General features: G+C 33.7%; 1 protein-coding gene across 1 annotated transcript in view; it reads right to left on the bottom strand.

The window, feature by feature from the left end:
• The window catches only part of LOC306852302 (calcium-activated potassium channel subunit alpha-1a-like), an 83345-nt gene that overhangs the window by 12549 nt on the left and 46305 nt on the right, over nt 1-24491 (bottom strand). Inside the window, exons 6-25 of the mRNA XM_079389015.1 lie at nt 24087-24162; nt 23080-23155; nt 22031-22201; nt 18868-18959; nt 17132-17242; nt 16873-16978; nt 16110-16192; nt 15938-16007; nt 15515-15670; nt 15329-15438; nt 14846-14914; nt 12811-12897; nt 12624-12700; nt 11256-11429; nt 10494-10526; nt 7803-7899; nt 3441-3564; nt 1952-2176; nt 1683-1875; nt 613-726 (exon numbers count right to left, since the gene is read on the bottom strand). Of these exons, the coding sequence (XP_079245141.1) occupies nt 613-726; nt 1683-1875; nt 1952-2176; nt 3441-3564; nt 7803-7899; nt 10494-10526; nt 11256-11429; nt 12624-12700; nt 12811-12897; nt 14846-14914; nt 15329-15438; nt 15515-15670; nt 15938-16007; nt 16110-16192; nt 16873-16978; nt 17132-17242; nt 18868-18959; nt 22031-22201; nt 23080-23155; nt 24087-24162 (2244 nt within the window). The remainder of the gene's footprint in view (nt 1-612; nt 727-1682; nt 1876-1951; nt 2177-3440; nt 3565-7802; nt 7900-10493; nt 10527-11255; nt 11430-12623; nt 12701-12810; nt 12898-14845; nt 14915-15328; nt 15439-15514; nt 15671-15937; nt 16008-16109; nt 16193-16872; nt 16979-17131; nt 17243-18867; nt 18960-22030; nt 22202-23079; nt 23156-24086; nt 24163-24491) is intronic.

Raw genomic sequence — 24491 nt, forward strand, 5'->3', positions numbered from 1 at the left:
TATTCAGACATATTAAAAACCTGATACAATTACAAAACTTTAAAATTAAAACAAAAAGTCTAAATATAAATAACTATAATAGTAGCTCAATCAAACTAAAATAGCACTGACTAACATTAACAAAAATGAATAAATACTGTAAAAAATGTATTGCATTAACTGACATTAACTGATTGGACCTTACTGTAAAGTGTTTTTTGAAAAAAGTCTCTTTTGCTCACCAGGGCTGCATTTATTTGATCAAAATTACAGTGAAAACAGTACAATTGTGTTTTATATGAATGTAATGTATTTCTGTGATCTGCAGCTGTATTTTCAGCATCATTACTCCAGTCTTCAGTGTCACATGATCTTCAGAAATCATAATAATATACTGATTTACTGCTCAACAAACATTTCTGATTATTATCAATGTTGAAAACCACTTCATGTTTTTGTGGAAACCATGACATTTTATTTTCCAGATTTTTTTTGATGAATATAAAGTTCAAAAGAACAGCGTTTATTTGAAATAGAAATCTTTTGTAACATTATACATGTCTTTACTGTCACTTTAATGCATCCTTGATGAATAAATGTATTAGTTTGGGGTTAAATGTGAGCGATCCTCACCGAGCTCTGTGATGATGGGAATGTTTGCTCCGGTGGTTATGGATGCCTGTCGCACCAATCCATGTACGGGACTGTTCTCCGGAGACGAGCGATCCATGCCAGGAGGAGTGAAACCTGCAGCAGAGCACAAAAATACATTAATACAGTGCCATGTTAAATTTCCGAAACTTCCCCAACTCAAATTTTTGATTTTGTTAATATTTTTCCTAAAGAAAGGCAAGCATAAGTAGTGATGAAAGCCAAAATATTTGTATATTTAAAGAGTAATACACTATTTTGTAGAGGGTCGTCAAAATGACATTTTCACCTGAGATTCGGAGCCAAATTACAGGGGTATAAAAATGACTTCAGAAAGATGGTAGCATGGTGTTATTTTTTACTTCATGTTATTGGTAGTTCTATTAGTCAAATCTGTTGACTTAAGCAATCATTGGTGCATTATGTGCCAATGGTCAACACTCAAAAACGGGAAAAAGCATGTTTTGTCTATTAAGGTTTGCATGCCTGTAGCTCATGAAGCATTAAAGATATCTTAATATCCTTTTAGATTTTGGGTCTTAACAAACTTTCCTTTTTAGTCCACATTTGGTTAAATTACAGAGATATATGGCTCTAAATATGGCCTCAAGAGTATATTGTACACATTTTCAGCAGTCAAAAACCAAATATTGTTCACTTTGTATACAGCTGTACTTAATGAATTTAAAGTGGAACAGCTGAAGTACAATAAATAATTTTTAAAGAAAAGATGAAGATGATGATCTAAAATCTAGCAGGATATTAAGGTATCTTTAATGCTTTTTGAGTTACAGTCTACTAAAACTACTACTAGGCCTACTAATCTCTGTGTAATCATAAAATGATCATATACAGCCAACGTTATAAAGTCATTTTTACCATCCTGTAATTTGACTCCAAATCATAGGTGAAAATGTCATTTTGAACCTCCTCTACAAAATAGTGCATTGCTCATTAAATATTCACCCGTGATGCTTAATATTTTGTCTTTCTTCTGCATTTATGTATTGCTTAAAATGTTAACAAAATCAAAAATCTGGTCCCATCTTTACCTTGAGAGTTGGCCTGCAAGAGTCCAATACTGTCATCAAACAGCATGGACTTGATGTTGAGAGATGCCAGAATACACTCCTTATCCTGCAGTGAGGCGTCGTCGATGTTGTTCTGATTGGCCGACAGGATGACGCACATGTCACACAAGTTAATGTTGACGGCTCTCAGATCGGCCCGACTCAGAGGAGTTCCCTAAACAGGAGACACACGTCAGAAACGTGATGCTGAAATGCCATCATGGGTTAAATGGAGACTGCCATCCACTCACAGGTAAGATGGAGACTTTGGGGAAGTTGTGTAGCGTCTCCCACTCTCTCTTCAGATACTCCAGAGAGCCCACGAACACGATGGGCTTCAGCTCGTGATAGTGGAAGTTACTGGCTCTCAGAGGCATCACCAGGTTACGCAGACCGATCAGAGCCGACTTCACATCGCCGAATATACAAACCACCACGTGACCGCTCAAAACCGTCATCGCCGCCTCGCTGCGAGTCTGAGAGAGAAACACAGACCTTTACTGACCCTCAAACTAGTCACAAACACTAGTCTGACACGGAGTTATTACTGTTAAATACAACTAAAAGAATTACCTTTTAAAAAACATTTACATTATTTGAAATAAAATAAATGTTAACTGAAATAAAATGTTAAAAGCTTTCAGTTTTATTATTTATAGAAGCTTATGTAGAATTTGAAATTTTATGTAATTTATAAATTGACAAATTCTATGCAATTTGACCAATTTATATAGAAATATTGATTTATATTTTAAGTTGAAGTACTAAAATGACTAAAACTGAAAATAACCAAAAACTGATACATAAAATAAAAACTAACTATGCATATTTTTTTTATTTAAAAAAGTAATAAAACTGACAAAAACACAACAAAATGACTAAAACTACTTTCAGTTATACTAAGTAAATGTTTCAGATAGTTGCGAGGCTATATTTCACATTTTCAACTTGAAGTTTGAAATAACTAATCTAAAAAGGAAATAAAAAGAATAAAATTAGATATATATAAAAAACTGACAAAAACAAACAACAACAAAATTACTGCAACTATACTTTAAATAAATATTCCAGTTGTCAAATTAATATTTTGAGTACTACAAAGACTAAAACTGCAACTAAAACTGAAATTAAAAAAAATGATAAAAACTAAATAAAATTTTAAAGTAATAAAACTCACAAAAACTACTTTTATTTGAAAGTCTAACTGAATATATAGTATATTTTAGTTCATTGCCAAGGCAACATTTGACATTTTTGTTTAAGTTGGAAGTATTAAAACTAAAACAGATATTTTAAACAACTAAATAAACATTTTTAAAAAGTAATAAGATGCAACAAAATCACTAAAACTACTTTCAGTTGTACTATAAATATTTCAGTTAGTTGAAAAGGCAACATTTCTGATTTTTGTTTGGTTTAAGTACTAAAATTACTAAAACAAAAATTTTAAATAAATACACTAAAACTTAAATAAGAATTAAAAATAGAATTAAAAAAAGTAATAAAACTGACAAACACAACAAAATTACTATTTCACAGTTTAATGACTAAAATGACTCAAACTTAAACTAATAATAAAAATAAACATTTTATAAAAATGGAAAATACAATGAATGAAATGAAAACAAATTCAAAATTATAATAACTACTGTAATACTATATGTAAAATATGATAACATCTCAGTTCTGAAAGTGTAATTTCCCTCAGTTCTGTTGTGTAACGCACTGAACGTCTCTTACCAGCATGACCTTCTCTATGTCTTTTGATGGACACCAGTGAAACATTCCTGTCGAATCATATTTCTTTATGTTCTCATCCATTGTTTCCATTTGATCGTGTCCAGGGACCAACAACGGGTCGTGCCTGAAATCAACAAACCACAAAAACATGGACAAACTTGAGTGGCCAAATTCATGTTTCACTTCCAACAACAGCGAGATCGATGATTTTATAAACCAGACATTTGCGGCGAATGAATTGGATGCTGGGAAGCAGGGCTGCTGTTACAGGACGTGATTGAGAGCAGGAGCTCAGGGTCTCAGGGACGTTTGATTGGCCCATTAGAGGGGTGAAGGTTTCAGCATTCTGTCAGAGAGCGTTTCCATCCGTCAGCCGCAGCTGCTGTTATGACTTTATTTTCAATCATTAGGCCATTAGAGCTGCAGAGGCTCTCTTCACTTCCTCCAGCTCTCCGTCCATCAAATTTAATGCACAGAATGATAGCAAAACCACACACGGTCAGCGCCAGACGCCCGCTGTCAGAGAAAACACACTACTGTACCGCATTACATCACTGACACACCTGGGCATTTAAGGGTTAATCTAAAAAAATCTGTCAAGAGCATGACTCGTGAGCCACATTTCACCCTAAAATAAAATTAAAAAACATTTAAAACTATACTTCGCATACAGAAATTTTTTGGGGACCACGTTTTAGGACAACTGCTTGTATTATAACATTATTTTAATAACAATTTACCACCCAAATACTCATTCAGATGACCTTTCCAATTACAATCATATCACAATGAATTTATATAAATGTATTATATATTAAATTATATTTTTAGATTTATAAAGAATACATTTATAGCTGTCACGGTGCAAACACGAGGAGGATACAGGAACACGCAGACAAGGAGTAAACTCAAAATAACAGTCTTTAATCAAATCCAAACAAAGCAGGGCAAGACTGACACAGACAGGAACACCGGGGAGTAACGAGTAGACCAGACAACACTAAACCGAACAAGCAGGAACTTAAATACTCAGGACAATTACACAAACATAGCTGGAAAAGAGTTAACTAATGATCACACTAAACAAAGACAGGGGAATAAAAACTAATAAGGAAACATGAGTCGGGAACACAAGACACACACGACAGAGGACTGACAATAGTATTATATAACATAACTCAATAAATAAATAAAAATTATTTGTAATGTGCATTAATAGGTTAAATCTCAAAAAATCTGTTAAGAACAAGTTATATTATATTTCACCCCAAAATGAAATTAAAATAAAAATGAAAAACATAAAAAAAAAAAAAAAATTTCATACAGAAAATGAAGATTTTAGGACTTTTTCTTTTTTCATTATTACATTATTTACATGACAATTTACCCCCCAAACACACATTTGCAATAGTTCCCCAATTGTATATGTGTATATTTTAACAATTTAAAAACATAATAAATGTATAATACTATAGCTATTTAACAGAAAATTATAGAATATTATTTATGAGCATTTGTTACTAAAATGATCAGTTACCTTTGTAACGACTTATATTATTTATATTATATTATATTACTTGTCTTTCAGGTTTTATTTTTCATTTAAAAATGTTTCAAAATCACGTAAACAATTTCACAATTTTAGAGCACTGAGATTTATGAAGAATAATATTATTTTATTGAATGATTTTGTTGCTGCAGTAAATTATATATATATTCTGTTTGTATATAAAATGCAGAACAATGTTAATGGTTCTCTAATCTTCTTTAAATAATTCCCATATTTCTGATTTGCGAGTGAAATGTGAGCAGGCCATGTTTTGTTGAGATTCAGTCTCAGACGCTCCGGATGAATGTGATCTGCTGTCTGTAGGTGAGGTTTATCAGACGGGACACTGACAGCACATTCACGAGGACTCAATCTCTCTCACTGAATCTATACGGTTAGTGTTTCAGCACACAGCCGCTCGCGCTCTATTCGATCCTCTCAGGGGCTTGATCTGTCAGCGCTGAACACATTCATACTGTCCTCGCCAGCACTAATCAATAACTGACCCATCAGCTCACAGTGCTCAGGAGAGACTGAGTGTGTCTCATTCGGGTCCTGTAGCTGCATACGGATCAGACCTGACACAAACATACTCTCTCACACACACACACACTCACACACACACACACACACACACACACACACACACACACTCACACACACACTCACACACACACACACCCACACACACACACACTCACACACACACACACACACTCACACACACACACACACACACACAAACACACTCACACACACACACACACACATCTGAAAGTAAATATCCTGGAATGATGTTTAAACAAAAAACTCAATTAATCAAGACCAAATAAAGTGTAGTGTAAAGTCGTGACGTATTGTCAAGTATGGTGACCCATACTCGAAATTGGTGCTCTGCGTTTAACCCATCCAAGTGCACACACACAGCAGTGAGTAGTGAACAAATGCACACACACACACACCGTGAACACACACCCGGAGCAGTGGGCAGCCATGCTGCGGCGCCCGGGGAGCAGTTGTGGGTTCGGTGCCTTGCTCTGATATTGAGGGTGGAGAGAGCGCTGTACACTCACTCCCCCACCTTCAATCCCTGCCGGCCGGGGACTCGAACCCACAACCTTTGGATTACGAGTCCGACTCTCTAACCATTAGGCCACGACTTCCCAAACAGTCTTTTTTTAGATCTCAGTGTTTTTTAGATCACTGAGATTTATCCAAGTGTAATTTATATAAAGTTTGGAATTTTATGTAATGATTTTGTTGCTACAATATCTATAGATTATATATAGATTATTGAAATATATATATAATCACATCTGAAAATATATAATAAATTGCATATTTACAACACGGTAAACGAGTGTGTGTGTGTGTGTGTCCCTACTTAACCATATTTTGGGGACAAATTTGTACCCAAAAGTGAGGTAAACCTGACAAAATCTCCAAAAAACCTCCCTTTGGCGACGTCCTCATTTGTAAAACGGGTTTAAAAAATAAATTTAAAAGTTATTTTGAAATTGTAAAAATGCAGAAAGTCTCCTGTGAGGGCTAAGTTTAGGTGTGTGTGTGTGTGTGTGTGTGTGTGTGTGTGTGTTTGATTATAATTATTTTATAAAAATTATTTACTATAATATTTTAATAAAATTATTTTATTTTAATTATATTTATTATGATTTTTGCTATCATTTTTTCTTTGTAAATTGATTGCATATTTATACATTATCCATTTTATTTGCTTATTTTTCAGATGATATATATATATATATATATTTTTTTTTTTTTTTTTTGGTTTAGCTATAATAATTGGATATTGATATTATTGGCTTAAATTTATAAATTTACTGCAGATATATATGTAAATAAGCAAATAAAATGAATGACAATAAAGCTAATAGAATTAATAATGTATTGTGATAATATAACTAGGATATTGACCTCTGATTGAGTATATAATTTTCAATATAATTTTGTGAGTGCAATTTTGTACAGAATTTTATGGATACAATATATATATTGTAAATTGCAGCAAAAGAAAATATTAGATGAGAGAGCAGTTTGTTTCTTATGAAAGTGTGTAATATACACAAAAGCCCAGGGCTGAGAGCGAACCCTGTGGTTCTCCAGGCTGTGAGGAGCATCGGTGTTCCCTCACAGATCCTGACACTAACAGCCTTCCTAAAGAGCCTGATTCAGTCTGCTCTTCATTATTAATTCACAGGGGTCTGCAGACCGGCGGCGGCGGCGCTAACCACAGCTGATACAATAAACCACGAGCCATTATATATATATTATATACTATATATAGGCTATTTATACATACACAATATATACTGATAGATATATATGTGTGTGTGTGTGTGTGTGTGTATATATTCCCTCTAAATCCCACTTGTTATTAATTACTGCCCATATAATATGAATTATTCATGCCTGCTGTCCTGATAAAGCATTCAAAAGATATTATTCTCATTCCATCATTGCGTATTAATGACTTTTATTAATTCACTAGCAGCTCTTTCATCAGTCAAAATCAATAAATGGATCAGTAATTCTGGCGGACAGGATAAGAGGCAGGTAGCGGGAGTTAAAAGCGGGCGGCGCGTCGGACGACACTGAGCGAACGACAGCCTGAGGCGACACAGACCGACCTCAGCCTCTGATTGGCTGGAGCCGTGGGCCGTGTGACCCGTTTAGTGAGCATGAGAGAGAGGATAGAGATGCTGAATGTGAAGGGATTTCACAAAGCAATGCTAGTGAAATAATGCCACATTGCTCAAGTGATGTTTGCAGAAAGACGGTTGTGCTCTTCTTACCTTATTATTTTGGGCGAGCATGTGGGCGACGTTCTCATCCCTCCGTTACGCTGTTTTTTCTTGGGCGACAGAGCCGACTGCTTCTCCTCCTCCACTACTGAAACACCAGCCACAGTTTGAGATGCAACCAAACTACATATGTTACCAAACAACAGTCACAAAGCATTAAAACACTCCAAAACACATAATCAGACAGATATCAGACACATACAGCAGGGATGAAGCAGACAGAGAAAGAGTGGACTAACTGCTCTACTGTTTGTGGTAAACTTTACTTGAACCCTTTATGTATAATGCATAATGTACATTGTAATGCATTATATATTTTCATAAATAATTGTAACCAAAGTTAAAATGCATTGGAATATTTGCAGATTCCTTGTTACATTTTAAACTGGTGGTCATGTGAATTACTGCATTATACTTTCTAATACAGGTGTAATATTGAATATACAGTATTTGGTATTATAACTGTGTTTTTTAATTAATGCATTATATATAAAGGCTTCAAGTAAAGTGTTACCTTAGCTGCATTATTTTATTAAAAACGGGCAGTTAACTTTTTCTTAAAAACAATTTTACTTCTGCATTATTTTCAGTAGAAAGCGGTAAAATTATTAGATTTGCAACAAAATATTTATAAAAGATTTTGTAATGCATTTTACAACATTTTAAATAATTACAAGTTTTATTAAATATTTATTTTATAATATTCTATTCCATGTTTTTGTTTGGGTGGCTTATACTATTCATTATTAAATAAATAGTATAAGCCTTTTTTTTAAGTAGTAAATTAAAATTACTAGAGTTCTTTGTAATTACTTGTGAAAACTGTTTCAAAGTAAATCCTGCATCGTTTTTTTGTGTACTAAACTAACTACAAAAATTGATTTAGCATTTTTTCATTAATTAATGCAGGACTATGGAAGCCCTGAATTGAAACATGAAAAAGAAAAGAACAAAAATGAGAATCATTCCTGAGTCTTTGTTTATTTCTCTTTCTCTAATTTTTTCTCTCTTCCAAATACCATTTTCCCTATCATAATATATATATATATTTTTAAATAAGCGTTTCTATAAAACAATAAAACATTTCTCTCTCTTCAGAAAGCTTATTTTTTTCTCTTTTCAATTTTTTTTTTCTCTCTTTCAAAGCTTTTTTCTCTTATCAAATTATTTTTCTCCCTTAAAAAACCCACTTGATTTCTTTCTTTAGTAAAAATAAATAAATGTTTTATATATATATATATATATATATATTGAGATTCAGGATAGATTGTTTAGTAGTTCTGAACTCTGTTAGTCCGCATGCATTTCCCACAAAGCCAGGCCGAGTCTTACAGAACGTGTGCGGGCCGATGGTGGAGGTGGAGCCGTGGCTGGAATGATATCTGTATTTAACAGGCAGACTACAGGCCCGATGCAGGCGGGTGGCATCAGATGCTCCTGTGCCAGCGCTGCTGCTCTGATACAGCTCTCTAGAGCTGGCCAGACTGAGTCTGTGCAGGTATAAGGCAGCCGGAGACAGCAGACTGCCTTTACGATTATTTACTAATGGCACTGACACACGGATGCCTGGGACAGCAGGAGGTGTTCTCACTGCGCACCGAGCTCGCATTAGGGCGGGTTTGGGATTCTGGGGCTGGAATGTTGGACTGAGCTCATCGTTTACTGTCAGACAAGAAACATTCATAATCAGGCAATGAAGAGAATCAGCCATTTTTACTGTCCTTAACATATGATTGATACAATATTGTTTATTTTAGAAATTATGTTTAAAAGTGTTTTTTATAGAAAGTGTATTATAATATTTTTTTTTGTATTTTCAATGTTTTAAATATTTTATGTATATTTTATATTTATATTTTATTTACAATTATTTATAATGGAAATTCAAAAACTGCATGTTTTTTTTAATTCTGATTTTATTACAACATATATTTAAAAAAAGAACTTTTGAATATTCAATTACTTATTGATTTATTATTGATCCTCCACAGTCACCAAGCCAGGTGCAGTTTCTCAGGATCCTTATTTCAGAGATATCTGTCAGGTAGTAGTGATATTATATGGATAATATTCCTAAAGTGAAATTGCTGACAGCACCATTAGCTGACATATTCTGCATCATTCAAAATGAAAAATACCCCCCCCCCCCCTCACAAATGTTTAGAAAACAATAAAAAAAGAAAGCCAAAGCAGTGAAATCAACAAAGTTTCTGTAGTTACAGCTCCACATTATCAGAACTGCAGTGCAGCAGCACCATCTAGTGCTGAATGAGAGCAGGTGCCTGCAGAGCTGCATTATATTCAGACACTGTGACATACACAGGTTGCAAAAAATATTTGGACACAACCTGTGTAAACCGACTTCATACAGCCACTTATTATTATTAATGACCAACGAGCAAAAAAAGTTATTTCTCTATATTTTGAATGACACTTGCTTTGATATATATTGCCTGATGCAATTACATATTTATGTATGTCTTAGTTGTCCAAATACTTTGTATTAAATTATACTGTGTATAATCCGCACCTAGTCTGCATCTCAATTTGCACATATGCATCAGACCAAATCACTTAAAATGTTTGGATGAGCAGGACATGTAGAGAAGAATGAAGAGAAGAGTGACAAAGAAACAGCAGACGGTTAAGAAACAAACGAGTAAAAATGTGGAAAAGACTTACTTGATTTGATGTATCCATTATAATTACTTTTAGCTGAAAAAAATGCAAAGACAAAATGAGGTTAAAGTGAGACACATGGAGCAATGAAATGATGAACCAATGAGAAAGAAAAAGGAAATAAATTGCTTATTTTTTAATCTAGAACTGATCTTCAACCACCCAGTGAGCACAAAAATTTAACTAGTCTCCTAGCCTGACCAGCTGACCCAAAGAGCCCCCAAAACCATCAAACCAGACCAATCTAACCAGCATGGCCAGGCTGGGACACCTTAGGCTGGTATAAGCTTTTACATATCTACTCTCTAAACCTCCAATACAAAAGACATATACTATGTGTATTTACAACATATACTGTAGAATTCTCCTATACAGTATAGCCATTTTCCTATAAGTGTTAGTAATGTCAATCACCATACCCAACATCTAGATTATTAGCATAAAACACAGCACAAACTGCGCTTAAAAAAACATGTTCAGATAAAGACCACTGTACAAAGCCGAATGTAAAATAAAACATTATAACGAAGATTCAATGAATTACAAAATTAAACTACTAAACTGCATCAATACAATTTACACAAACAGCATGCAGGAGACCGAATCTACCACACAGATATATCCATGGGCTTACAGCAGTCTTCACCACATCAGATGCCACCACTACATGGCATTGCACCAGCCAGATGAGACATACACAGGTAGCGGGCACAGATAACTACATGGGCACTCGGCACGGGTGCCACAGGGGAGGCGTTCACTTACAGGAGCATAAAGTGGTTGTGTTATCATACACAGACACAGGAGAGAGGGGGAAGCCACGGTGCAGAACCTCCGTGTTACTAGCCACACTGTCTGACATGCACGAGCAGCCACGTTCTGCCCCACCGCAAGCTACACAACATGCCAGATGCATTCTCTTGTAGGCGGACTTCTTGGCTGGGGTGGGGCGGATGAGGGGAGAGGGGGAGGAGAAGCATGTTAATGGATGGGAGCATTATTTCACTAACAGAAGCTGGACATCCAGAAACTACAGCAGGTCAAGCACAGAGCCCTGAGGAACACCTTCAGAAAAACATGTTTGTTATCAAGTTATATACAATTCTGTTACAGATTAAAATCTGTTGTATTTTTCAACAACAATATATCAGTTCAAATGGTTCTGATGCTGTTTTAATAATTTTTAAAATTATAATAAATACTGTATTTTAGAGATGCGAGTAAAGCATGGAAATGCATGGAGATGAATAAGAAAAGATATCAGGAGCTCACTGTAACATGTCCTGCCATGGTATATAAAATATAAAAGAATATTTTTTTAACCCTTAAATTATGCAAAACACAACATTTTCCCTCATAAATTACACAAAATTCTATTCTTAAATATTACAAAATAAAATAAAATAAAAACATATGGGGTGATATCTAAACTCAAAACAGAATAATTCTCAGAAAAGCCCAAGTGCTGTTAGGAGCCTGTTAGAACAGCAAAAATTCAAACTGTCTCTTGCTGATGATGCGGTGGAGGACAGTGGGTTGATGGAAGATGTAGTTTTACATTCACACATGCAGCAGGCTACAACAGAAAGCTACAGTCATTACTCACAATACAACACTATCAGAGGGTGGGGGAAATGATCACAGATCCAGGGCAGCGAGAAAAAGGGAAAATGTGAAATGTGTCAATTACTAACAAAATGTTTTTGATGTATTTTAAAAGTATCAGGTGGAGGTAAAAGCCAAAAAGTTTGATAATGTGTCCAGGCAGTTGAGTGATATTGATAAAACAGCCTCGGTAGAGAGAGATTTATATCTAAATCGTTATTTTCCAGCTGTGGGGAAAATTGTGGTAAAGAGCAATGTAAAAACCTCATAACAAATCCAGTTTGATGATTCCTGATGCCACAACAGAGTCTACCTGGTTAAATATTTTAATAAATGTTATAATCAAAAAAAATAATTTTTCATGTTTGGTAAAATGAAAGTGAAAGTGATATAAAATACACCTCATAAAATCTAATAAAGCTAATAAAATCTACCTATAAATATGATTATATATATAAAATAATCTATATATAGAAATAAAAAGTGAACTTAACTCAATTATTAATAAATGTTCTCATGGTCACTTACTCCGTTTGCATCCACACTTCTTGATCCGTTTTGGGTCTGTAATGTCATCGTGACAAGCTTTACAGTAGAAAAGTGCCCTAATGGAAAAAGGAGATCTTATTCAAACCATCCACACCTCATATGAGCTGTTATGATATGAATCTATAGCTGGATATGTAAAAAAAAAAAAAAAAACATCAACTCTCACCTCTTCACCTCTTTGGCATCACTGGCGATGAAGAAGCCCAGCGTTCCTTCCTGCATTTTCACATGATTGCCCGGGTTAATCAGCGTGCTGTAAGATACAAACATACACTCACAAACCACAGAATGTGTTCAGAAATACCTCCCTTTAAATCATAAATTCAGCACTTATGAAGACAGGACAGCTCATGCCACGAAGTGAAAACACGTTTAAAACCTGTGTAAACTATCAAACATTCAAAGATGAAAATCTAATGAATAAAAAACGACCCAAAAGAGACAATAAATAAAGATTTTGTAATGTCAAAATCACCCAGAATACAAAAAGATGCATCACGTTTCATTTTAATGTTAATGATGACATGCATTTACTAAAATACATTTTTTTAAATTAAATTTAATAAGACTACTCTTTGTATCTGTTTGTTGTGATGAAGGTTATTGTTAAATGTGTCTGAACTAAAATAACCTATTTGAAACATTTCAGACGACATCTGCATGCAAACACATAGTTTTAGTTTACTTGGTTAACAGACATGCAAGCATGGAATAGTTCACCCAAGAATGGCATATCTGTCATCATTTCCACTCTCATGTCATTCGAGACACATTTATTTTCTTCTTACATGGAACATTAAAGAAGATATTAAGCATAATGCCTCAAATATATGACAGCTTTGTAAAATAAACGATTTACTGATTTTCGCTTCCGCTGCAAATCTCATTCATGATTACATTTTTCAAGCTACATCACGATCGGTCACATGCTGTTTGCAATCAAGGAACTCGCACCTGGACAATGATGTTTTTAAAGTTGCATGTTAATTCAGCATATAACAAATGAAATTTGACTGTTTGAAAACAAGTCATGCTTCTGGGATGCTTTAGTGGTGTTATTTTGTCATTTGTGGAGCTTGATAGTGTCCATCTCCTTCCACTGTCATTGTATTAAAAAGAACATTGTGCATTAAACTTCCTTTTTATGATCCACGGAAGAAAGTCATACAGGTTTGGAATGACATGAGAGTGAGTAAATGATCACAGACGTTTCATTTTTGCGTGAACTATCCCTTAAACATTCAGCATGTTTAATTTCATAATTGTGTCACTAACGAAAATAACAGATTTGTTGACAGTAAAAGCATTAAAAATGTTCAGAAGGGCAGTGGCAGATACATCACCACTGTTTTCAGTGCCACATTACAGTTTACACACACAGCTCGTACAGCTTCACACAGAAGTACAGAAACTGAACAACAGTATCCCTTGAAAATCTACACATAATTTCCTGCCTTGACTAAAAGCCATTTACAATACTGTCTCGACCAAGCGTATAAAGACCCTAAAACATTCAGGAACGTTTCAGGGAAATATGGCAAGTAAATTTTCAAGAGAATTTGGCATGACATGACCACACCAAATGAAACCTTATAATTTCATACCATTTTCCACCCCTGTGTGAGACAAACACAAACAGCAGCAAAGTGAGACAAGCCACTAAATGCAGGATAAAGAGCACGCTAAACAACGCGCTAATCATTTCAGCAGGGCTATTATCCTTAATTAACACTCAAACTATAACCATAAAAAACATTTCTGTTACTTGAAATAACATTAACATTTACTGAAGTAAAATAAATAATAAAAAAACCTTTTTAGATAGCAAATACTAGTCTGACAAAGGTGTTTGAAATAAGCCTTTTAGTCATACTTTACATATTTCTCATGTTTGTTTTGTTTAACTTAATGCACTAAAATAACAAAAAATAAATAAAACTAAAACAAATAAAATTAAATATTTAAAAAAATAATATACAAGACAAAAATGCACAACAAAATCACTAAAAATGTAACTAAAACTAAAACAATATAAATATACAATCTAATTTAAAATGTTAACAAAAACTATGATAGTGCCTCAATGATACTAAAATAATACTGCATTTGTCAAGAGTATGCTAATTAAAGAAATGTATATTGCTGTCAGGATACTTGATCTTTTAGGAATGTGAATATTTTTTAATGAAGTTCAGACTGACCTGCTTTCTCTCTGGTCTGATTTATACTCGATCGCGATCAGAAGGAGTTTCAGCTTCACATAGCATAGTCTACAGAGAAACAAAAGATCAATGAAAACTAAATTACACATACTAGATGAGCCTTTTCCTTTTTTATTTATCTCATTTATATCTGTTTATACCTGCAACTTTACAGCCAGAAACGTATTCGGATAATCAAAAAATTAGAAAACCTGTCAAATGTTTTAACACACTTGACTGAATTTGTCTCTCATGATCGTAAACATAACTTCTGACCTAAAGGCTTCTGCTTAAATGCAGTTTTGTAGACATTAACATTTTCAATGCTTGAATTTCTTTACAAAGCAAAGTCTGGGGTCTTTGAAATTGCAAAATTATAAGAGTTTACATTTCTCAACATCATTCTCATACTTCAATTTGTGTTTTTTTCATAGTTTCAATGACTTTACTATCATACTAACATGTATAAATGGTCATACTTACTCACAAATGGTGGGGAAAGACAAACCCACGAAGGCACTGGACAGATACTCTGTGTACATTTCATTGGCTACTCCCTCTAAATAATACTTCTGCCATGTGTCTTCTTCAATCTAAACAGAAGTAAGTTGTGAGTTTCACGCTCAGGATTCAAATGGTGACACCGTTTGCTCCAGCATGTGAGCTGACCTTGATGTAGGACCTCATGGAGAAGAGGTTGGCCAGCATGGTGGACAGACCCTGGGCCAGGCAGCTCTGAGCGATGAAGCCCAGCTTCAGCTCCGCGAGGCAGATGGCGTCATCGCCCTCCTTCCAGTTCCAGCTAGGGATGTTGAGAAGATGAGCCTGGAGAAGACAAGGACAGAAAGTGCATGCATTAAAGGCCTCATAACTGTTTGAAACAAGATTTTGATGTACAATGTGACATACTTGAAAATGCACAACTCAAAATTCCCTCTTTAGTTCATCCAGAGCATTTATTGATACCAAATAGTTTTAAAGTTACAGTAGCTCGTTTAATTCTAAAGACCATGAAAAGGGAAAATGGTCATGAAAAACAGCATTTTGGCTGTTTTTGGTACAATAAACTTATAATAACATGGAAACTCTCACCTTATTGTGGTACTGGAGCATCTGTGTAATGATTCGGATCTTTGGATGGTAGTTTTTAATGGATATCACCCTAGAAAAACATACATCAAAAGTAGTTTTTTGAGTATAATGCACTAATTCTTATTTAATCTTTTGTTATTGCTTTTATGTTTTTTGGGGGGTTCTGTCTCACCTCATTATATTGGATGCATCTTCAGCGTCAGGATCTGCACAATATTTATTGGCTAAGATCAGACAAGCATCGGCCGACTCAATCTAGAAAAATGAGTTTAAAAAACAGATCAAATTTAAAAAGTGAATAAACTCTACAGGATGTAAATAAAAGGGCCGAAATAAATATAAAAAATCACTTAAATCAGTTAAAAAAGACTCACACACACATACAAAACTTATTTTAGGATCCTTGATGCACTATTATAGCTTTTTTATATTTAAATTTTTTTTTTTGTTTTAAATGAACTATTTTTATATTTTCTGTTTTCACTTAAATTTTAGTTTAATATTTTTATGTTTTGTTTTGTTTGTCTTTTCAGTTATTTTTATAATTTTTTAAGTTTAACGGTATTATTTTAGTATCATTAATATACTATTATAATTTTTGTTAATTTTATGAATGAGATATTATCTTTACATTTTGTTTTCATCTTAAAGTTTCAGTAATTCTGAACGTGTTTGTCATTTTTATTAGTTTTTGTTTTCTAGTTTTTTGTTTGTTTGTTTATTATTTTCTTCGCTTTAGTTTATTTAGTTTTAGTTCTTCAAGTTAAACTAAACAAAAATGATAAACATTGCCTAGGACAGTAGATTTGATTTTTTATGATCATATAAATTTCTGACATTTCTACACTCCACTACACACTTCTACATGTTTTTCCACTAATTTGTCAAAGCAACTTGTTGATTTTGAGCCTGCAGACTGTAGATCAAACCTGTACCTTGACCCGAGCGAGATCGTGAGGGTTGAGGACGGATCCCTGGTAAAACTCCACCTGTGTGAAGTGTCTCTTGAATAAGGCTTCCAGCTCAAGATTAGGGGAAATACTGAAAACACACACACACACACACACACACACACACACAATGGAGACCAAGTGAGACCAAGACATTCACCCCACAAAACAGAGCAGCAGGAGCACTCTTCAAAACATCTTTTGTGCAGATGAAACCTCTGTTCAATTTCAACATTGTACTTACTTATGGAGAAAAACTATTTCTACATTGACATCATCCCTGTCCTTGTGTAGGAAGTCTTTGAGGAAGTTGGAGACGCTCTCCAGTGTGATGTGACCGCAGACGACTATATGCCTGAGAAACGCAACGGGTGAGTATTCATCAGAAAACATCACAGCTGATTAACAAGAGAGAAAACCACCCAGATCACACGTTTAACACAACATTTAGCCTTAAAATCATACAAAATCATCCTGTCTGGGAGTCTGGGTGGGTTTTCTCTGGAGAAACTGGATTTGTTCTGTAACAAAAAACCTTGTCTCAAGTTTACAACAAATGAGTTTAAAGCAGTAACAGCAATGCAGTGCCACTGAGTTAAAGACCCCATAAAATCACTACTCAGACGTTAATCAACATTTAATGAGCTAAAAATCTGAATATAATCTGAAGCCCTAACGTTAATCTCATAAAATACATTTTAAATACTTATATCTGCTAAAATGAGCATATACTCTAGATGAGCTACAGACTAAACCACAAAACACCAATCTTGATTTCATGAGGACTTTAAAGCATCTGAGCAACAAAAAGAAGCTTCACTGATGAAAATAATCCATCAAAATGACTGCTGATAATTAATTATAAACTAATGCAAGCACATATTTCATATATGATGTGTACACTGTGCATTAAAATAAGCTGACGCACAAAACATTGCAGTGACGTGTAGTTGAATTTTGTGATTGTACATATACTATGAAAAATATTTGTAACACCTCATAAAATGGCTTATATTAGTGTTAATTAAAATGGGTTTAAATACACCTATATGTATGCATTACTATAATTCAAAAGATTGGGGTGGGTCTCTGAGTCTCTTCTGTTCAGCAAGGCTGCATTTATTTGATCAAAACTACAGTAAAAATAGTGAAATATTATTACAATTTAAAATAACGGTTTTCTGTGTGAATATTTAATAAAATGCTATTTATTTCAGCATCATTACTCCAGTTTTCAGTGTCACATGATCTTCAGAAATCATTCTAATATACTGATTTACTCAAGAAACATTTCTGATTATTATCAATGTTGAACACAGTTGTGCTGCACAATATTTTTGTGGAAACTGTGATGCATTTAATTTTGATTCACAGATTAATAGAAAGTTCAGAACAACAGCATTTATTTGAACATTATAAATGACTGTCACTTTTGATCAATTTACTGTGTCCTTGTCGAATCAAAGAACTAATTTCTTTCCAAAAATAAAATCTTTTGAATTGTACAAAATACGGCTTTGTGATGAAAACATACAACACGCAGAAGCCCAAGTGTCACAAGTAGCACGAATCAGCAAGCGGCGGTGAGCGACTCACACGACGCCACAAGCAATGAGATGATTTGTGCCATTTGACCCCAGACCCTCATAATAATACGACTTCCTGTGGAGAAGCACCTCTGACGTCACAGGAAGCACTACAGCGACTTCCTGTGAGGTCAGAGTCCGCGCTCCTCCATGCCAGATCCTGCAGAAAATAAGAACCTTTTCATTAGAGGTTCGGCGCCTTCGATCCTTTGACTTACTTTCTTCCTCGGGTCGAGTTATAACTCCCTCCATATTTCTTCCGATTAAGGATGAGAGCAGCGATTTCAGGCACGTAGCGAGCAAACATTGCCTACATGCATGGGACAGAGAGAGAGACGGGCATGCAGACGGGCCGAGCGCACTGAACAAGCGCAGCCCAACCCGCGGTACTTACTTTCTCCCATTTACTGCACTATAGGAACCACCATATTTCTTGCGGTTTCCTATTAACTCTATGATTTCAGGAACGTAGCTGGCAAACATGGCCTGGAGGAGGAGACAGGAGACAAAGGACAATAGAAGTCTGCCAATGCTTCTACCTTCAGTAGAAGAGAGATTTCATATCAGAAATAAGAGCCTTGAAGCGATAGTTCAGCCGAAATGAGAGTTCGGTCCTCATTTGCTCACCCTCATGTCATTAGAAACGTGAAAAAAGATGCATGTATACTGTATAAAAACAATGAGCATCTCGTTGCGATGGGTGACCGAGCCAAAACTTGAACTGAATTGAGCTTGTTTTTATAACTGATGAACTTACACATTATTAAACGGAATAAAAATCAAATACAAAAAAATTTTAAATTCATATTAAAAATAACACGTTCATATATTTTTAAATAAAATCAGTATGACAATTAATATTGTGGCAAATTGAAACGATCTGTGCACGAATGCATTTTTTATGTAGAAAATGTTTTATAAAAGTATTACTGTAAATTATTATTAATATTAAAATGCATGTTCATTTTTATTTATAAAATCTTGTATATAACTCATTTTATTCATATTAATGAATATTATTGTTTAATTACATTTGTATATAAATGTAATATTAATATGAAAATGTTTCAACATTAATATTTTAATACTTTAGTTATTTGAAAATAAATCCTTAATCGTTAAACGCTCAGATAATTATATTACATTGACAAAATGAATCATTATAAAAGGGGCAAACTGAAATGATGTGTGCATTAATATGTCCTTAGTTTAGAAAATGGTTAATAAAAGCATTGCGATAAATACTACAATTAATTCCAAAATAACATACACTGTTTAAATGTTTAGATTTCAACAACAAACTGAAGAAACATAATTATATCAATAACAAGTTATTAATTATATTTAATATTTTAATTTAAATTAATTCTAATTATTTAAATACAACTATTCGTAATGAACTAATTATAAGTATTTAATTTAATTTGAATTATATTTAAATATTTGTTTAAAACAGACTGGGTTTATTGAACAGTTTACAGCCGTAGCTATCGAATCGAATTGAATCAAGATCGCAAGCTTTGAATCAAATCAAACTGAATCGAATCATGAAACATCTCAGCCCTAAACTGAACTGAATAACACTATTTTCTCTTTTTGAGCTGCTTTACAGCAGAATTTGTCTCATATTTGAATAAGTTTGTATCACCGATTCTCATATTATCCTCTTTTATTATTTATTTTTTATTATTATGTATTGTATAATGTTCTATAGAAATAAATGTGACTTGATTTCTGAAGAACAAGTCATATGAACTGTAACTTTGGTCCCCATTCACTTTCATTATATTTCGAGTTCCACCGAAGAAAGAAACGACATGAGGCTGAGTAAACAATGGCAATCATTTTAGCACAAACTATCCCTTTAAGTGTTGAATACTGGAGCTTTAAAATGCAGACAGTGAGAGTCAGAATGCTTGTGTACATGCATTGCCCAGAATTTACAGGTTGGAAGGTTTTAGGTTAAAAGTAAAAGCATTCTGTTTGACAAATATCCCTGTTTGAAGGGATATCGGTGTTGTAGAGAAGAAAAGCCACAGATGAGATTCAATCTGCCGTTTTAAGAGGGAAAACGGTGAAGTAAAGGAGGAAACCTCAAGAGCCATGTTTAGTCCAAACAAACTCTTACGCTGGCAGATATGAGCACGACTGTCACCTGTCCCACTGCTGACCTTCACCTTTTACATTATTTACATTATTACAGGAGTTCATAACACTGCCTCAGATCTCAAGCATTGCAATACATACTACAATAGAGAAATATATTTCATTACGAACTTTATGAAAAATTATGAATATTAAAATTCATGTTATAACATTTTATTCAGATTATTATAATTGCTTTAATATATTTATGTAATTCTATTTTAATAATTCATTTTGAAATAATATTTTAACACTAATAATTTATTATTTTATTTATATGAAAACAATCATGGCAATAAGCTGGTCATAAAACCTTCAGATAAGCAGTGAATTGTCTTTCAAAAACACTTTTTTTGGCAAATTGGAAATATCTGTGCACTAATGTGTCCTTAATTTATTTTATGTAGAATGTTTTTAAATAAAAACATTACATAATACAATAAATAGTCAAATCTATTTATCTTTACAAACTTTATTAATAATAAAATGCTAATTTTAATATCTTTACAAATAAAAAGATAATTTTGGAAATTAATATAATTATGTTTATGTACTTATTGTTAAAAATTTATATAAAATATTAATAACAATTACATTTTAAATGAAAATAAAAATAATTTTTAAATAATAAATTAAATTAATAAATTAATTTAAATTTATTGTTTATTTATAAGAAGAAAAAAAGGCAATAAGCTGATCAACAAAAAATTAAAAGATCTGTGCAATAATGTCCTTAATTTTTTTTATAAAAGCATTGCAATACATACTACAATTAATACCAAAAATATCTATCTGCCTTTACAAACTTTATGAAAAATTATTAATATTAAATCTAATGTTAGTTTTAATATTTACCAAATATTATAATTTTTTCATATCAATTTCTATAAATATTTGTATTTATTTCAAATGTTTTAATAAATTTAATAATATATTTCTTTAAATGCCATTTTAATTTGAGACAGTCATATATGTATGATGTATGCTGACATCATGACGGTGTGTATCTCATATCTCAACCCTTCATAGAGTTTGTTGGAGTCAGGGTGGGGTAAACTGGGTCGGGTTGTCTCAAACTGCAGTCAGTCATGATTTCTACAAACAGAATAACTTTGTACTCCCTAATGATGGTTCCACTTGAAATCAACAAATATAGCATTTGAAATATAGAAATACTTAATTGCTTAAGAACCAAAACACACAATGCAGTACAAGCAAAAACACATGAAGATCTTTCCATCATGACAAGCAGAAGCTGGGAACGTTTGGATGGGACTGAAGCAAAATGAAGGGTTCGTTTTCCAGCTCTGGTTGTCAAGGATACAATGATTAAGGAACTGATAATTGGAGGCAGAAATGCAGGCTGTGGGTGAATTATTATGGGATTTCTTCTATTTATTTAGGCTTTTTACCAATCCTCCGAGAATGAAGAAGACCATGAAAAGGCGGCCGAGGGTTGTTTTAGCACAAACATCTCCATAACCCACTGTGGACATGGTTACCATGAGTAAGTACACACACTCCCAGTAGGAAAGCGGTTGGGAATTTTGGAAGTTTTCCCAAGGATCCCCTGAGTTTTCCACCTGAAAACACACCAACAGGCTCAGTATTTCTACTAAAGCTTTATTTTGTCAACATGAAAGCAAAACTGATCCCAAGGAATAGTTCACCCCAAAATTAAATGTGTGCACTCTCAGACGTCAAAGATGTAGATGAATGTGTTTCTTCATCAGATTTGGAGAAATGCAGCATTCCTTCACTTGCTCAGCAATGGATGTGAATGGGTGCCGTCAGAATGAGAGTCTGATAAAAACATCACAATAATCCACACCACTCCAGTCCATCAGTTAACATCTGGAGAAGACAAAAGCTGAAACAAATCCATCACTGAGACGTTTTTAACTAAAACATGAGTCTATAATCCATAATAACACTTCCTCCAGTGTCTGGTTTGAATCAGGAGATAAATCTGAACAGATCAAGCAGCGTTTACAAACCAAAACAGCTCTAAATAAATATATGTGGCTGGATTTTGATGTGAGAGACAACAGAAGATGCACTTTTTCACCACAAGAAGCATTATTATGGATTCTGGATTTTAGCTAAAAACATCTTAATGATGGATTTGTTTCAGCTTTTGTCTTCTCCAGATGTTAACTGATGGACTGGAGTGGTGTGGATTATTGTGATGTTTTTATCAGACTCTCATTCTGACGGCACCCATTCACTGCAGAGCATCCACTGCTGAGACGCTGATGCACATTTCTACAAACCTGATGAAGAAACAATCTTTCATTTTTATTTTTGGTGAACTATTCCTCTTTCTCAATACATGTTTTTGTCTTATTGTGAATGATTCATTAGCGGACATTATTCAAAAGAAGAAAAAGTATGTTTTCGTGATCTTTCATCAAAATGTAGCTTTTCACCATCCAGTTCATTCCTGATGCGATTGACTTACCAAATGTATGAAGCCCGCTGCCGTCAGCCATGTGCTTATAAAGATTGAGCACAAATTCACCAACTTTATGGAGTTGCTATGAAAACAAATTTTAGAAATCAACTCACAACTGATACTCACATGAATCAACATTTTTGAACTAATACTGCACATAAATTTGAGTTCAACCAGAGCATATTTTGGAAAGCCTGCTTAACCTTTCATACAAACAAACATTTTCAAAAGAACAGAAATGACTGGGATGACTAAAGGTTCTTTGTATAATACTGGCCAAGTTTAGTCCAAAAATCATTTCAGATTGTTTTGGCACAGTCTATTCAGTAGATTTCATCTCTCCATTTGAATTAATTGCACTGATATTATTTATTCTGTTGCACAATAAGCTCTCCTGGACATCTGCGCTAAAGCTTTAGACCTAATCTGCAGGGAGATGGACAGATTTCTGACCACAATCTCAAGGATATTCATGCACGACAGGCAGAAATAAAATATTGGCAACAACAAAATTAAATAATAATAATAAAATCTAAAAATAAAATAAAATATTGAAAGAAAAAAAAATCAGTAGAAAAAGGAGAATGTACTGGTAATTTTCCAAGACATTTTAGTAAATGTTCTCATATTAATACAGTACTTTATACTCTATTTATACAGACTTTGAGTGTAAAATAGAATAGAATAGAATAGAATAGAATAGAATAGAATAGAATAGAAGACGAAATTGCAGTTAAACTATTGTCTATTGATGAACATCATTTTTATTCTGTAAAATCATGTTTTGGAAGAAAAAAATCATACACACTTTAAAATAACTACTCTAAAGTTCAAAGTACAAAGCACAATATATGAAATGCAAACGTCCCTAGATGATATAACGTTATCAGATTTATAAAAAAGTATGATTTTCATTTAAGATCAAGGATAACGCAAAAGAACATGCAGGTGAAAAATTATAAACTTTCCACATGAGTGCAGAAATCACATGCTGCACATGAAGGCATTCTTACCTTGTTTTTAAGATATTTAAAAACTGTAATATTTCTGAAAACTGGATCAGCCTCAAGGCTCTTAAGAACCTCAGTCCTGCATGAAAGAGCAGAAGCAAGTAAGAAACACAATTAAGACTCTCATGAAACAACACTGAGCTGCAGAACATCATAACACGCATTAAAACAGAGAATTGAGATCAGCTCGTACCTTTAAAGCGTTCGTCCATGTTTAACAACGACACTGATTTCATCAGCCCGTAAAAACACAGCTAACAATACAAACTAATCCCAGCTACAAAGAATAAAACCTTCAAAATATTGCAGGAAATATCAAAATATCAGTCTTTGAAAGTGCTAGAAGTTGAGAGCGCACCGCTGGACTGAACACATCTGGATGGAGTTTATTTGTCTCTAGACTGACAG

This window comes from Barbus barbus (genome assembly GCF_936440315.1).
Source record: "Barbus barbus genome assembly, chromosome: 32".
Classification (NCBI taxonomy): Eukaryota; Metazoa; Chordata; class Actinopteri; order Cypriniformes; family Cyprinidae; genus Barbus; species Barbus barbus.